Consider the following 15,912-nt stretch of genomic DNA (forward strand, 5'->3'; position numbering starts at 1 on the left):
CAAGGAGGCTGAGAGCAGACTCTGCCACCAGAGTGTCCTGGGATTGGCTCTGGCTCCCTAGGAATAAGCGGTGTGATTATGGGCAAGTTACGGAACCTCTCTGAGCTCAGTTTCCTCATCTTCAGAATGTGAGGAATAACAGCATCTACCTCAGAGTGATATCGGGAAGATTAAGCAAGGTAATGCACGAAGTGCACTTAGCACAGGGTCTGGCAATTTCCAGAGGCCCCCCCCCCGACCTTGTCCTTTCTCTTATACGCTGTCCCCATGCAGCTTGAAATGTTCTCCCTTCCCTTCTCAGTTCTCCAGGTCTTTCGGCTCAGACCACATCTCCTCCGTGAAGCCGGCCCTGTCTGCTCTGATTGCACTCACACTCCTGTAGTTCTCTCAGGTGATAACCGCAACGAGACACTTGACCACTTGACCAGGTGCTCTTAGGGATTTGGCTCTGATGGCTCACACGAGCCTACCTTCCTGGAGCGTAGGATTTGGGTGTTTTGCTTCTCTTGTGTCCTTCACAGACCAAAATCTACTAAGCCTATTAAAATGAGCGCTTACCTATTGACTGAGAGCCCATCCTGGGTCCTGCCGCAGGGCACTTATAGAAGAACCATCATTTATTGTGGTTTCAGCCTTGCTCTGTGAAGGTCCAAGGGTTCCAAAGAGGTGCTTCATTTGCAGCCACACCCCACCAGCTGGTGAGCCCATAATACTGTGACTTACCCACATTTTGCCTGCTTGAACCCCCTCCCTATGACTCAGGGCCTGAATCCCCTCCTGGGTTGCAGTTTCCTGTGGGTAGGCTTGGGAGTCTCCGGGGGTCTCTGGGTGGCTTTTTCTGCTCCAAACTCATCCCTGCTGTCTGTTGCCCCCTCACCATGGAGAGATGGCTCCTCCGGGGAGTTCTGCTCTGCGGCTTCCCGGAGCTCCCGCCTTCGAGGCTCCAATGTCTCAGTGCACGCTGTGTCTGGCAGCCACTCCATGTGTCCCGCAGGAGCATGGGTGGTGGCTTCTCTCCAGTCTGTGTCACGTTGTGTTGGCCCAACCCTGGTGATGCCGTGGTGCAGACTGTTAGCCCTCTACCACCAGAGCCAGCATTACTGTGAGGCACCCAGCAGCAAGCTGGACTCCATTTCCCAGCCTCCCTCACCCCGTGACTGAGCCCTCGCGCATGCAGCCTAGAATGAGGTGAGTGCCTTCCAGGTCTGGGCCTTCAGGTGCTGGGCGTGTCTTCTCCACGCTCTTTCCTCCACCAGCCATACTGGTGACCTAGCACCTACCATGCATGATGATAAAGGCCTGGCAAGTGGGGAAGGAACAGACGGAAGGGATCTGAGCTCATCAATGACCTCATGAAGCTGAGGGCTCCAGTAGCCTGCTCACCTTGAGACTGCTGTAGGAGAGAAGAACTCCTGTATTCTGCCATCCACTGTGCTGGGGTTCTCTCTCCACTGCATGGCAGTTTAGGCTTTAACGTACACATAGGCCCCGAGTGTGATGAGAACACAGCCCCTTCAGCCTCTGCTTGGAGTCCCGCACCCTGTTTGTGTAAGGGCTGGATTGATCCCCAGGGCTTGGCTCAGAAGAGAGGATGTAGAGGCCCATTTCCTGGGTTCTCCTTCTCTGCCCCAGAGACTTGACCAAAGGAACTCTTCCTCTCCTGTAAATAGAGGACTGGAGGGCCTCTGATTCACCAGCTCATCAGACACACCCAGTCTCTGGATCCCAGTCTGGGGCAGCTGGGACTCCCAGCCCTGTGTTTCACCAACAGCAGAATCTTTTTTTCCCTTTCCCTTTCTCTCTTTTTTGAAAAAAAAAAATTATTGAATTATAGTTGATTTACAATGCTGCGTTAATTTCTGCTATACAGCAAAGTGATTCAGTTTTATTTCCATTATGGTTTATCATAGGATGTTGAATACAGTTCCCTGTGCTGTACAGTAGGACCTTGTTGTTTACCAATCCTATCTATAATAGTTTGCATTTGCTAATCCTAAACTCCCAATCCTTCCTTCCCCACCCCATCTCCCCCTTGGCAACCATATGTCGGTTCTCTATGTCTCCAACAGCAGAATCTTTATAATTGATATCCCCAGTTAAGGAGAGCCTCCTTGGACGAGGGCTCAGCCCTCCTGCTTGCCTCACCTCTGTCTCCTGCTTAGAATGAGAAGATAGGGGGAGGGTTGGGAGTCTTTAGGGTCGAGAAAGAACCCTGTGGGTTGGTAGCTTCTAGTCTTGTAGTCTCCCTGGGACTAGCAAGTAGGTGAGAAATGGAGTTGTGTTACTAACTGAGATTAAGAAGAAATGGTGCTCAGGACTTCCCTGGTGGTGCAGTGGTTAAGAACCCGCCTGCCAATGCAGGGGACACGGGTTTGAGCCCTGGTCCAGGAAGATCCCACATGCCACGGAGCCACTAAGCCCATGAGCCACAAATACTGAGCCTGCACTCTAGAGCCTGCGAGCCACAACCACTGAGCCCATGTGCCACAACTACTGAAGCCCACGCGCCTAAAGCCTGTGCTCCGCAACAAGAGAAGCCACGGCAATGAGAAGCTCACAAACTGCAATGAAGAGTACCCCCCGTGTGTGGCACGCAAAGGTAACACATGATGGAGTTCCAGTTCAAATCCAAGCAGTCTGTCTTAGAAGTCAGTCCTCTAACTACTTCATAATATTAATTTGCCAATTATATTAGACTACAACATTCACAAGCAAGATAGGTATACACAAATGCCATATTTTGCTTGTTTTCCTTATACTGTAAAATTATTACCATATGAATAATTAGCACCACCCTTTCTAATTTTCCTTCTAGTTTCCTCTAATTTTCTTTCTAATTTGTTCAAAATGAAACAAATGACAAATCAACTTATTTACAAAACAGAAACAGACTCACAGACATAGAAAACAAACTTATGGTTAGCAACGGGGGAAGGGGAGGGGGAGGGATAAATTAGGAGTATGGGATTAATAGATACACACTGTATAGCACAGGGAACGATGTTCAGTGTCTTGTAATAACCTACGATGGAAAAGAATCTGAAGCTGCACACCTGAAACACAATATTGTAAATCAGCTATAGTTACATATAAAACAAAATAAAAAAATAAAGTGAGGCGCAGACATCAGGATCCATCTAGGCCAATACGTCAGTCAGCATCATATCATGAACAAGAGGTCAATATTTGTTGTAGTTATCTTTTTCTTTCGTGATAAGTTTTACACACAACGAAACGCACAAATCTTGTGGGCCAGAGATGAGTTCTGACAAACGCATATACCTGTGCAACTCAAATCCGTATCAAGCTGCAGAACACGGTGATGACTCCAGAAAGTCCCCTCAGGCCCCTTCCTAATAAGTACCACCCTCCCCCCAAACCAAAACCAAACAACTCTTCTGATTTCTTTCTACCATAGATTAGTCTGGCCTTTCTGTAACTTTATTCACATAAATGAAATCATACAATAGGTACTCTTGGGAAGGCTTCTTTCCCTTAGCATAATGGGTCCTGCATTCTTTGTGAAACAGTCTGTTTTATATAAAGTCAGACTTTTTTCCTAACCACCAGAAAACAAGTCCCCAAATCTAATCTTCATTACCTGCAGGGACACCGTGTTTACAAAGGCATGATCAACATCTCAGCGCCCATTCTGTGTGTCCTTGAACGGCTAAAGGTGAATAGGGCTGCCCCCCACCCCCACCCCCTCCGGAGACCTGAGCGTGCCGTGGAGGGAGTGCAAGCTTTCTCAACCGCAGCCTCCTCCTGCGGCTGCGAAGGAGCTGCCCTTTCGGGCACATCCACCCCTTACATCTTCCCACCCCAGGCACTGAGGACTCTGCCTTCTTCTCGTCCTCCCCCTCCTCCCTAACCCACACCAGGAGGATCTGATAACCAGTCATTTACACTAGATAACTGATAGTCCGGTTACACTGTAACTGGACCGCCTTCCACCGAGGTGCTGCCTCTACCGGTATTGACTTGTTCCGACTTTTATCTCCGAATGGGGCCGACAGGCTCCCGGCCCTGTGCCTCTCCGACTTCCACCGAGGCTCCCTAAGGACAGGGAGTCCTGACCGCGTCCCCGCAGGGGCCGATGTGCTCAGTGGGCGCAGCGTCTTTAAATACATGCCATAGATTTTTAGTCATTCTTAGAATTAATCACGGGTACAGCACGGAAACTCTGACGGGATACAGACAATGCTGTGATGGGAGAAAGATGCGCGGCGGGGCGCGGGGGCGGATTGATCTGTCGGGTGTCGGTTCCCGTCCTTCCCTGAGGGGAGGTGTGTCACTATCCAGAGCTGACATGTAAAAAATAGTCATACTAAATAAAGGTTTAAACATACTGAGAGACCTAAAGGCAGCTGCCAGAAGACTCAAAATAACAAAAGTTAGGAAAGGGGGGAGGGGGGACCCGAACAGGTTCAGGAGAAGTGTCAGGGAAGCATTGTGTGTTTCCTCAAAAGCTCATGTGAATGAGGCATCCCACTACCCGCTGTGTTGAGGTTTGTTTGTAATATGCGCCCCCCCACCCCGGCCCCCATCCCCGCCTAACACCCTGCAGAATCGCTGAGTAAACACAAGGCTCTGGGATCTGCCAGGTTTTCCCCTTGGCTTCGGTTCTCTGACTCCCCGACCCCTACCCCCAGGAGGCCCTGTGGTTGAGACTTGGGCAAAGGCGTTTCAGGCACTGGCGGGAAATGGGAAGTGGGATCCGAGGGACCCAGAAAACCACTCTAAGTCCATTCTCCTGGCCCTGAAGGGAAATTCAAATTGGCCCTTTTATCAGGACGTTGGTTGTGGGAGAGTGTGCTAAGTGGGCTGGTCCCCTCTCTGCAAACCCCACTCCCATCCCCACCCCCTCCGCATCATAGCCTCTGCTTCTGGTGGGGGGTGCTGAATGAGCTGTGGGAAATTTCTTTCTGAAACAAGTCCGGGTTCATCTCAGCATCAGGAGGTCACCAGAAAGGGACACAGAACTCCCTCCTCCCTCCAGTCCTTCCCTCTCAGACCTGGGCTCCCTTCCCCCTTCTGCCCTAACCCAGTGGTTCTTTCCCCCAGCCTCCGCTCTCACTTTAACCACAGTTAGGTTTGTCCAACTTGGCTGTACTTTAGAACCACCCGGAGGGTTCAGAAAATAAATGTACAGATTCTTAGGCCTTGTTCCCAGATATTCAGAGTCCCTGTGTCTGGGGGGACATGGTCATGAGTATTTTGTAAACTATTCAAATACACAGCTAGGTAAGGGAAACCCCGCCTTAACCCTAATCCGTCCTTCTTCCCTCAATAGCCTCCCAAATATGTGTTTTGTCTCCTGGCACAAGTGATGTGATTTTGATCGGTAATGGATGATTTTTCACATCATCACTTTTAAAATCAAATATTCTCTGAAACATCCCTCTGTCTCCTGTGCTGCTTCCACCCTGATACTGCAACTTGTCATCTCTGTCATCAGCGGTGTCATTGAATAAGACATGTCCCTGTCTCCTGGAGCTGATCCTCATCTACTGAGGCTCTGAAGGCAGACCTCCCCTCAGGGGAGAGGGAGCAGTTCCACCCAGTTCTAACCAAAAGGGAAGTGATCATACTGGGGACTGGTTCTGAACCAAGCTCCTCCTCTGAACAGCTGACCTCTCTCATTCTTTTCTTGGGAGACTCTTCACAGTCCCCACTGGGAGGGGGGCATGGGTAAGGCACACCAACCCGTACCCCCCTGATCTGTCCCCAGGCATCCTCCCCCTTCTGAGCTCTTTAAGCAGGGGAACCAATAATACCAATTTGGTCTGAGATCTCTGCAGAGAAAATATGCACCACCAACAAACCTGCGTTAAGTTGCTGAGATCTAACCCGAGCCTAACCTTCCCAGGCATTTGTAGTAGGGGGGGAGAAAAAGGAGAAGCTATAGGAAGAGGATGAGCAGTACCTAAGCCTAAAATAAAATTCCAAACACCAGTGAAGGAGAGGTTATTCCGGATTGGAGACATTGTTGCAGCCCCTTCCTACAGACCCTGCTGAATGGATGAAGGAACTGTAAGTGTATGTGTGTGTTTGAATGATATACCTGAGTTACAGCTTGCAAGTTATTTCCTCCTTCTCTGGCAAAGGACAAATAGAGAAAGAGCCTACTAATACTGAGGGTGTTAAAAAAAAATGATGTCTATAGAAAACTCCTTTGAAAGGTCGGTAAGATCAAAATATTTTTTTGTTGTAAATGACCTTGTTTAAAGAGCTTCAGGTATTTCGTCCTTCACTGGTCTAGCCCAGTTCCAGGCTAGGGAGTGAGGTAGTGAAACAGAGACAGGGGCCAAGAGAAACACCCCGATTAGGAGCCTAGAACCCCTCATGCTACCAGTGGAATCACCTCTCCGCCAGAGCTCAGCACGGGTCCCAACCTAAAGGAAAGTGGGAGCTTTAGCTGAGGGGCACCAGAACCCCAGGGATCTGCTTGCTCCCTGGAGCTCTAGGTGGAATACATCAGCTCCAGCTGCCCTGAGCCTTCTCAGGAAAGGACTCACCCAGTTACTGAGCACTCCAGGTACTGCCTGCGGGCTAGAGTCAGACCCGCTGCTGTTCCAGGCCCTGGGGACTTTTGACAGCTCCCTGTACTTTCTCCTCCAATTTTACACTCCCCAAACACCGTGCTTTTTCAGATCTATCATACACAAAACATTCTTTGTGTGTTGTTTTTTTCTGCTTATGAAAGTAATTCCTGCTCACTGTAAAAATTTCAAACAAAATGGTAATGTGCAAATAAGAAAGCAAAAGCCTCCGTAATCTAATTTTCTGAGATAACCAGCCCTAGCAGTTGAGGATACACCCTTCCAGATCTTTCTCTAAGTGTACACAAACAGCTTACACATGCCATGCTATTTGTTTCCCCACACCTTTGCTCATGCTGTCTGCACCCTCTTCCTGGAATGCCCTTTCTTTTCTCTTGCCAGGCTTACCTTTACACACACTTCTGAATTCAGCCCACTTTCTCCATCTGTCATCCCCCAGCCTGGACCAGGTGCCCCTCCCTGGGCTCCTAGAGCCCCTGCACAGCCTTATCAGAGCACCTACCACAGTGAATGGTCAAGTCCTTATTTATGTATCTGTCTCCCTCACTAGAATATAGGTTAATGGCCAAGAGGTGAGGACCGGGGAGGACCTCAGCCCCACCAGGAGCTCTGCTGACTGTCCTAGTCACTTGAGCATCCTCAGTGCCAGCACACTGCCTGGCACGTGCATGGCATTCAGTAGGTGTTTGTTGAATGAGCAAGTGAATGAATAAGTGGGTTCTGGGTCACAGCAGCTGTCCCTGCTATGGGACTTTTATGTACAGGTGGAGGACTACAGAGAGAGGCAACCACCCAAGAACAGAAGATCTCCATGTTGCCTGGTTCCAAGAGCTACCACTCACTAACTTACAGGGGCTCTGTAACTTTGGGGACGGTCTCCTCAGGATATTGTGAAGGTAAGACTTTATGGAGTGAGGTTTCCTCCCACCTCCTATAATGGCCACTCTCCCACTCCCACTTAGGAGGCAAAGGGCCCTTTTCCCTTAAGCCCAATGAAACAAAAGCGTTCAGGTCTGTAATACAGCTTGCCATGATGGGCTCCAAGGACAGAGCTCCAGACGTGTCAGTTGTGTGACCTTAGGCAGGTACCATAACTGCTCTGAGCCTCCTTCCACAACAGTAAAATTAGAATGCTACTGATTATACCTACCTCACAGGTTAGAGGAGACTAAATAAAAGACAAATGTTAGAGTGCTTTGTACATTTCATAGCTCTTTAGCCTCTCTCCCTCCCAGTGGAGTTCCCAGTGAGACAAGAGTGCTAGGCAATCGAGACTTTTAGCTCTGTCCCTGTCTCCTGAGGTGACCTTGGGCCGGACACTCCTTGTTTCCTCAACTGTAAAGTGGAGGTGGGAGGGGCTGTGGGACCTGCTGGCCCCTAAGACTCCTTCCAGCTCTAACGTTCTGTGTGCTCTGAAAAGTGAAGTAAAGTAAAATGCCCCAGGTCCTCATAGCCGGTCCATTTGGCTGTAAGCACAAAGGTCTCTGCCAGCGGCCAGCACTACCAGGGAGGGTCTCTTTCTTTCTCCAAAACCCCCAAATAGGAATCGTGAACACTGATTGGCAGGCCACCAACTGGAATGCCCCCAACCCTGAATTTCTGTGCTGGGCCACCCACCATGAGATCACCTGATACTATAAAATCCTCAGCTAGTTTCCAGGTCCCTAGAGAGGGAGGAATTTGGGGATGGTTTGTGTGATGTGTATTTTATGACATTTGACTTCTTTGGAATCTGATCATTTAAGCTGGGATCAAACTGGCAAGTCGTAGAGTTTGCACCTGGGGAGCATGGGGTCTAGGTGGGGAGAGGAGACTGACAGGTGACCCTGATTTGGGGAGCAATAGAAGAACTCCTTGCAGGCTGGAGTTTGCAGGCTTCGGGAGATGCTTAGGGTTTGGGTGTGTACAGGGAAGGTGTGAGGGTGGTGTAGAGGGTAGGGTATCTGAGGAAGAGTGACGAGGCTGGGCCAGCTGAGGCTGAACAGGGGATGTCTAGTCAACAGAACGTGCATTTGACTGACCAAGCACTCATTTGATCCTCACGGGCACTCTGGAGGTGGGGATTATTAGTCCCACTTTACAGATGAAGAAACTGGGGCTCAGAAATGCCGGGAGGCTGCCCCAGCTCGCACCGCTAGTTAGCGGGCCAGGCCTCCCAACTCTAAATCCACCAGGCTGCCCAGAAGGCAGCTCCCCTTGGGTGCGGTGGGTTTGCACAGAGACTAACAGAATCAAGGGTGGATCGGGACTGTGGGACTGTGGTGAGGGTCCTGAGACCAATGGGGTGAAAGGGCGATGGTGGGGCGTTTGCTGCTCCTCTGTGGGCTGGCGACCTGGAGGGGCAGTCAGGAAGCTCAGGAGCCTTGAGCTGGGCTGTCAGTTTCAGGGATCAGAATGACTCCAAAAGACAGAGAGGCAGAGACTGGAGGGATAACTGGACAGCCTTACAGGTCACCAAGGGGCCACTCGCTCCCCTTGCCCCATCCTCCCCCATCACCCAGCAACCAGACTTCATCAACTAGGCAGCCAGTCTCTGCCCCGTCATTGCCCTGGGATGGAGGAAAACCTCTGTCACTGCAGAAGCTGCACAGCATTTTTTCTCCTCTGGGGGCTTTCCTGCTCCTCTCTCCTCTGGCTTCCTGATGCTCTGGGACCTGAGTTGGGGGCTGGTGCGAGAGGGTTTCCGTTTCCCAAGGTGGCCAGCTCCAAGATCCTGCTTCTATTTGGCCCCCAGCTCGCCATCTGCCTCTTGCCTGGCATGGGCAGCAAGACTAGGTCTCTGCCTCCTTGTAGGAGCTGTCCACCTCTCATTCGACCCTTTGGTCTCCTGGGGAGATGGTCCATGAGCAGTATTCCTGGACCGTCAGCATCTGGGGGGCTTCCTAAAACGAAGCTGGTTGGGCGTCACCCTAGATCCTTGGAATCAGAATTTTTGAGGATGGGGCTTGGGAATCTGCATTCGAACAGGCTCCCTTGGGGGAGTTCTTAGGAATGGTAAAGGGAGAGAGCCGAGAGCCAGGGCATGCGATCATCACACTGTACCCTGCCAGGGAGGGACTCATCTCCCAGGATGCCGGGAAGGAGTCTGGGTTGGTGGCAGTTAGATAAGACCGGTTGAATGAGCAGAGTTTCAGAAACCCAGGCAGGGAGGCAATCCCCTGGCTGGAGGCCCTTGAAGCGGAAAATTGCTCTCACCTCCGGGTCCGTCCCCCCCGCACCCCAGGCTTCTTCACACAAGAGCTCTCTCCCTGGCAGAGCCAGCCAGGAACACTCAGGTTTGGGTCCAAGGAGGAAATTTGAGGAAGGCCTTGGAGATGGGCCAAGAGGAGAGCCAAGGAAGTGATGAAAGATATTTTTAGGATTACTTATTCCACAGAAGGCCGAGGGGGCACCTTATCACCATCCAAGAACTTAGAGAGGCTTATTTATTAGACTCTTGACCCAGCAATCAGAGATTAAACGGCAGCTGAAAGGACTGAGGTGAGATGAGAGGAAGGGACCTGTGAGGTCCTGACACGGGTCCAGGAAGAGGCTGTGGAAGCGTCTATCCCGGTGTTTTTTGAGGACAGTTCATTCAGTCATTCCTCAGGTGTGTTTTGTTGTCTGCTGTATGCCTGGTACTTGCTTAGCATAGGGGGAAGCCACGAGCAAGGACTTGTCCCCCTGAGCTGGAGGTCGAGTGGAGAGTCCCTTCTGTTTGGAAAGCCTTTCTCCTTGTGGAGCAAGCTTGCCCAGGGCAGACTCCTGGGTGGCGGTGCCCCATTCCCCGCCAACTACCCCCGTGCTCCTGCAGGGAAACATCTAGAGAGTTGACTGCTTGCCAGTTTTCAGGCATGCCGCCACATTTCCACAGGGTCCTCCTTCCATATGACTAAAGACCTGTCGGTAGGCTGAGCAGCCCAGGCTGCCCTCACCTCTGACAGTCCTGTTGGGGAAATCTCCTGTCTCAGAACCAGTGCCCCTGGCCCAACTTGCCAGGCCTGTCAGGGACCCTCCCTGAGCCCCTGCGGCTGCCAGAGTCACCTGGGCACTGCTGTCCACCGCTGGGCATCTGGGCTCCCAGACACCCCTGGTGAGCGATGGGCTCCATAGTTCAGCTTCCCTGGGGAGCCTGGTGAGATCAGGGGATTGCTTCTGCTTTGCTGTCCATCTCTCAATACATCAGCCATCCCACTATTTATCTTTCGAGGGTGTCTATAGCCCAGCACTGCTAAGAGGGTGAGAGGGACACAGGAGAAACCTCTGTCGCTGACTCATAGGGTGGCCAGGACTAATAGACATGAAGTAATGAGAGAATTTTATTCAAGTCCGAAACCACAAGGAAATGGGAGTAGAAACTGGGACACCTTAGGTCTTTGTCTAACTCCCTTTCCTGAACCACTGTTAACTTCTAGTAAGTTCCGGTTCCAGTGGAACCTCTCTAGGTTCTCCCTCTGTAAAATGGGAGGGTGATCTCTGTGCTTCCTTGAAACAAAGTGAGGGTGTGTACGGGGACAGACAGGAACAATGGCTTGTGTTTATGGAGAGCTTGTGAGGTGCTGGAAGCAGTTCTCAATACTTTGTATAGTTAACTCAACTAAGCTTCTTAACAACAACCTTGTGAGGTAGCACTGTTATTATTTCTGTTTTACAGAGGAGGAAACTGAGGCAAAGAGAAATGAAGAACTTGCCCATTAAGTGGCTGGATTCAGCCCCTGGCCCGTCTGACCAGGCTTCTCACTTACAGTAACTGGGAGAGTGAAAGGGCAGGTGGAAAAGCAGGGCCAGCTGGCTTTCAGACTCCAGGGTTGCCTCCCAAGGTTCCCAAGAGGTGCACCTGCCACCTTCAGACCTGGAAGCAGGACCCCGTGTCTCCAACCCAGCACCTGTTCCTGGGTGACAGCTGGGTGCCAACCTGAAAAACTGCTCTGTTTCCTCTCGTGAGGTGGTCCCCTCACCCCGAGCCAAGGTCCTTCACATCCCTTCAAGTAACGCTCGTGTATCAACTCATTTGCCGTTTTCAGAGCATTCTCCCACTTCACCTTCCCAGTGTCATTCTTCCCATTTGCCAGATGAGGGGACTGAGGCTCTGGTGAGATCAGAGACTTGTACAGTGTCTCCTGGTTGGTGGACTCAGTCCAGTGCCCTTCACTAAATGGAGGAGTCTCCGTAGAAAGTACTGAGAGATTCTTGGTCCTTCCCTCCCCAGGCCCCTTTATGGGGCTAAAACACCATTTTAGTCAGAATTCTGAGGACTCAAGGACCAGGCATAGCCCACACTTGATTGAATTCACTCAATCATTCATTTATTCAGCCATATTTACTTGCCATGCTCTAAGAGCTGTGCCACATGAGGGCGCAATGATGAGCTGCCCTGGGGACCTCAGAGGTCTGGGTGATGGAGGGACAAGGGAAGCAGAGAGTGAGCAGGCAGTTATAATACCAGGTGCAAGTACTGAGGAAGGACACCTAAGTTTGGGAAGCAGGGATGGCTTCCTGGAGGAGGTGATGAGGCAAAATCTGAGGTGAGACCGGATGGATGAATAAAACTAGCCCCTGAAAATTAGGCTGGGGAGAGGGAGGGAGGAATGTTCCAGGCAGAGGTAAAGCATCTGGGAGGGCCCAATGGCAAAGGAGCGCATGGTGCACCTGCTATGTCCTCAGCTCCACCCGAGAACTCCACCGAGTTTCTCTCGCCCCAGATCTTTCCATTTCCCAACTGCCTGTGACCCCTTTCACCCCCAGAATGCCCAGCTCCCCACTTCCCCTCTGATGGGCAAGCCTGGGAGTGAGCACCATTGCGTCTGCCTGCCCACTGCCTTGCGCAGGGATGCCTGGTGTGAATGTGGATTATTTCCCTTTGGGGGTAACTGGAGAAGAAGCAGCAGGTGAGGCAGCGGGTATAGTATCGAGGAACATCCTGGCACTGGCTCTGTCCTGGAGACCCGTGGGAAGCCTTTGTCCCGATGGCCTGTAATGGGGTTTCAGGAGAGAGCTTCAATATTTGCAGCAAACAGTGGCACAAAGGATATGGAGGGCTATTGTGGACTCTCCAAAGAGGAGCTAATCCTCAGGCAAGCCTCCTGGGCCAGAAGGGGTTCAAGTGCTGGGCGGGCTGCTGGGGGGTGTTGTCATTTATGAGCAATTGTAGGAGATAATAGCAGAGAGAGAGAGACAATCTCTATACAGATGGAGGGAGGTGGTGAGAGGCACTCCCCACAGGGAAAGAAGGGGACAGCACCTGTCCCGAAAGCTCAGGGCACAGGTGATACTTCCCCACCCCCACCCATCTGAGCTCTGTGCTTCCTCCAGGCGGCCTGGGCTGCCCTGTCAGCTGTTCTTTGCCCAGGGGTCAGATGACTTTGGGGTGGGGGCTGTCAGCCAGGGCTCTCAGGCCTCTTTCTTCCCTTTCCTTCTCTCTAGCTCTCTCTCTGGGCCTCTTTTCGGTCCACTGCACATAGACAAGTCATTGCTTGGCTCCAGGGACCAAGGAAAGAAAACCAACTGTATTTGCATATCATTAGCATAAAGAAGCTCTATTTGCATAAGTCTCTTTTAAGCTCCTCCCTCCGTCAAAATTGCCCCATCATCTCTGAATATGGTACATAAATGTGCTGTCCAGCCACTAGGACAAGGGATGTCTTGGGGGCTGGGGGTTGGTAAAGGCTTTTTTCCTAGGTCCCTTCCAGGGATGCCTTGTGGCCTGAGTGGAGGGAAACAGAACCAAAGTAAGGCTTTGTGATGACCTAGAGGGGTGGGATAGGGAGGGTGGGAGGGAGGCTCAAGGGGGGGGGGGATATGGTGATATATGTATGCATATAGTTGATTCACTTTGTTGTACAGCAGAAACTAACACAACATTGTAAAGCAATTATACTCCAATGAAGATGTATTAAAAAAAAAAAAAAAGAAATCTGCAGTCTGGGAGTGGGAGAGGTTGGAAAACTCAATCCTGCAAGCTTTGCATCAGCACCGGGGGTTCTGCCAGGATCCCCTCACCCCAGACACCTCCAGGGGTACAAAGAGCTGAGATTGGAAATAGAGGAGGAAATGTGCCAGTACACTGATTTACATTACAATTCACATAATCTTGTGTAATTTGCATGGGTGAGATTACTCAGTTGTCCAGAAATTTTCAAATTAGATCTTTTTGCTTCTTAAAATTCTTCCTTCTTGGAGTTTTCTTTCCTTTGCTTGTTGTCAGCTTCCTAAGATGTGGATCAGCTTCCTCTCCAGGAGGGAGAAGAGGACTGGGGAGGAGCATAGTAAAAGGGATGGGGTGGAGAAGACAGGCAGTGTAGACATCTGAACTGGAGAAAAGGGGTGGTGTAGACATCTGAGGCCTCTGCCAGGTCCCAGCAGTACCATCTCCCCTTTCTGTTGTCCCTACTCTGTGGGGATCTTCTTTCTACTCACAAATTCATGGGAGTAGAGCAGGGATGAGGCTGGGTTTGTCTGCCCATTTCCCAGAGGGCAGCCAAGGCTACACAATAAGAACCCAGAAGGCCTGACTCCCAGGCCACATTCTGGCCAAGACTGAACTGAATCTAGAAATCAACAGCCTTGCCCCTGGGGAGAAAGGGCTGGTTTTAAGAAGCATCCTCCAGACTGCTCCAGACAGCAGCAGATGGGTCCCCTCAGCCCTGGGGTTCTAGGCCACCTCTCTCTTCGGGGTAGGAAGGGAAAGGGGAAGAAACCTGATCCCTCTCACAGTGGCGCCCCGGAAATCTAGTGTTTTCCATTTACAGCCCATTATTAGTATACTGGATTGGCCAAAAAGCTCGTTTGGATTTTCCCGTACACTCTTACGAAAAACCTGAACAAACTTTTTGGCTAACCCGGTATATAAGATAAAGGAGGCTGAATTCTGCTGAAGCTCAGGCGAAGGGAAACACCTGCAAAAATCATTTGCTGAACCACTGTCCCTACTCCCTGCCTACGTCTGCCTTCCCTGACCTCTTCTCCCCTCTGTCTCTTGTCTTCTAAACATGTTTTTAAAAAAACGTTGTTATAATTACTATTCACAAACTCCAATGCTATTTAAACTAATAATAATAATAATATCTCTTCTAAAACATAATCACATTCAGATCACATTACTCTTCTGCCTGGGAGCCTCTGTTAGTCCCCATGCTCCTTTCCACAGTCTATGAAGCCCTGCACGGTGCAGATCCAGCCTTCCTTTCTTACTTCACCTCTTACCACTGTCCCCTTTCTCATGACTCTTCAGGCCCCTGGCTGCCCTACAGCTTGGAGAACATTCCTAGTTCATTCACACCTCAGCTTCTTTTCTTTGTTGGCTCTTCCTCCAAGGTCTTCTGAAAGCCAGATTCTTTTTTTTTTTTTTTTTTACATCTTTATTGGAGTATAATTGCTTTACAATGGTGTGTTAGCTTCTGCTTTATAACAAAGTGAATCAGTTATACATATACATATGTTCCCATATCTCTTCCCTCTTGCGTCTCCCTCCTTTTCATCGCTCAGGGCTCGGCTCTGCAGTCCTCTCCTCAGACAGGCCCTCCTTTGCCTCCCCACCTGGATAGGACTCCCAGAGTATCAAAGCTGTACCTCTCTTATTTATTTGATAACTTACCGATTCTGTCTTCCATATGGGCAGATACCTCACCTGCCTCATCCATCTCCATGTCTCCAGCACATGGTAAAGCACCTAGAACATTGCAGGTGCTCATTAAATATTTGCTGTGTGATGGATAATAACACCCAGTGACAGACTGGGGTTGGTGACAGATCATAGATTTGGAGTCAGAGAGATGCAAGTTTGCATCCTGGTTTTGTCACTCCCTGGTGAATGGCCACGGGCAAGATACTCACCTCCCTGAGCCTCTGAGCCTCTTTCTGGGAACAGAGATAATAAGATATATTGAAGGTGAAGTGTGTGGCACTAGTAGGGGCTCATTAAATAGAGATTATTGATATGGATAATTACATCTTTGTTTCATACTTACTTTGCACATGAGTCTGTTCCTGCCCTCAAAAATTCAGTTTATTGAGAGACACAGTGACCTGCATGGCCAACTATGAAACAATGGTGAACATACTAAAACAGAGATATGAACCAAGTACCACAGGAACAGAGGAAATAACAACAAATTCCACAATCCCTGCATTGGAATAGCATTTTACAGTTTATGTACCATGTACACTTCTGTCATTTATTTGATTGGCTCCTAGACTGTTGGAGTAGGCAAGGCCTCAGCAGCTCCATTTTACAATAAGAGATCAGAGGCTCAAAGAGATGACATCATTGGCCCATGGTCACACTATATCTCCTTGCCCTGCTATTTGTATTCCCCCAAAATTCATATGCTGAATCCTAACCCCCAAGTTGATGGTATTAGGAGGTGGACCC

The 15,912-nt window shown here is 50.2% G+C and overlaps 1 protein-coding gene and 1 long non-coding RNA gene across 5 annotated transcripts in view; one reads left to right on the forward strand and one right to left on the reverse strand.

Moving 5' to 3' along the window:
• Positions 1-1,889: 1,889 nt before the first annotated feature.
• Positions 1,890-4,348, forward strand: LOC125960529 (uncharacterized). Its single transcript, XR_007470278.1, has 2 exons — positions 1,890-2,599; positions 3,608-4,348. It is a non-coding gene; the product is annotated as an uncharacterized LOC125960529 (long non-coding RNA).
• A 7,478-nt stretch (positions 4,349-11,826) lies between these two features.
• Positions 11,827-15,912, reverse strand: part of RAB7B (RAB7B, member RAS oncogene family) — a 39,719-nt gene continuing 35,633 nt past the window's right edge. For all 4 annotated transcript variants that reach the window (XM_033410574.2, XM_033410572.2, XM_033410573.2 and 1 more), the window contains 2 exons: positions 15,136-15,210; positions 11,827-12,513 (listed from right to left, as the gene is read on the reverse strand). In XM_033410574.2, the coding sequence (XP_033266465.1) occupies positions 12,106-12,513; positions 15,136-15,210 (483 nt within the window). In that variant the 3' untranslated portion in view covers positions 11,827-12,105. The remainder of the gene's footprint in view (positions 12,514-15,135; positions 15,211-15,912) is intronic.

Source organism: Orcinus orca, chromosome 1 (assembly GCF_937001465.1).
Source record: "Orcinus orca chromosome 1, mOrcOrc1.1, whole genome shotgun sequence".
Taxonomy (NCBI): Eukaryota; Metazoa; Chordata; class Mammalia; order Artiodactyla; family Delphinidae; genus Orcinus; species Orcinus orca.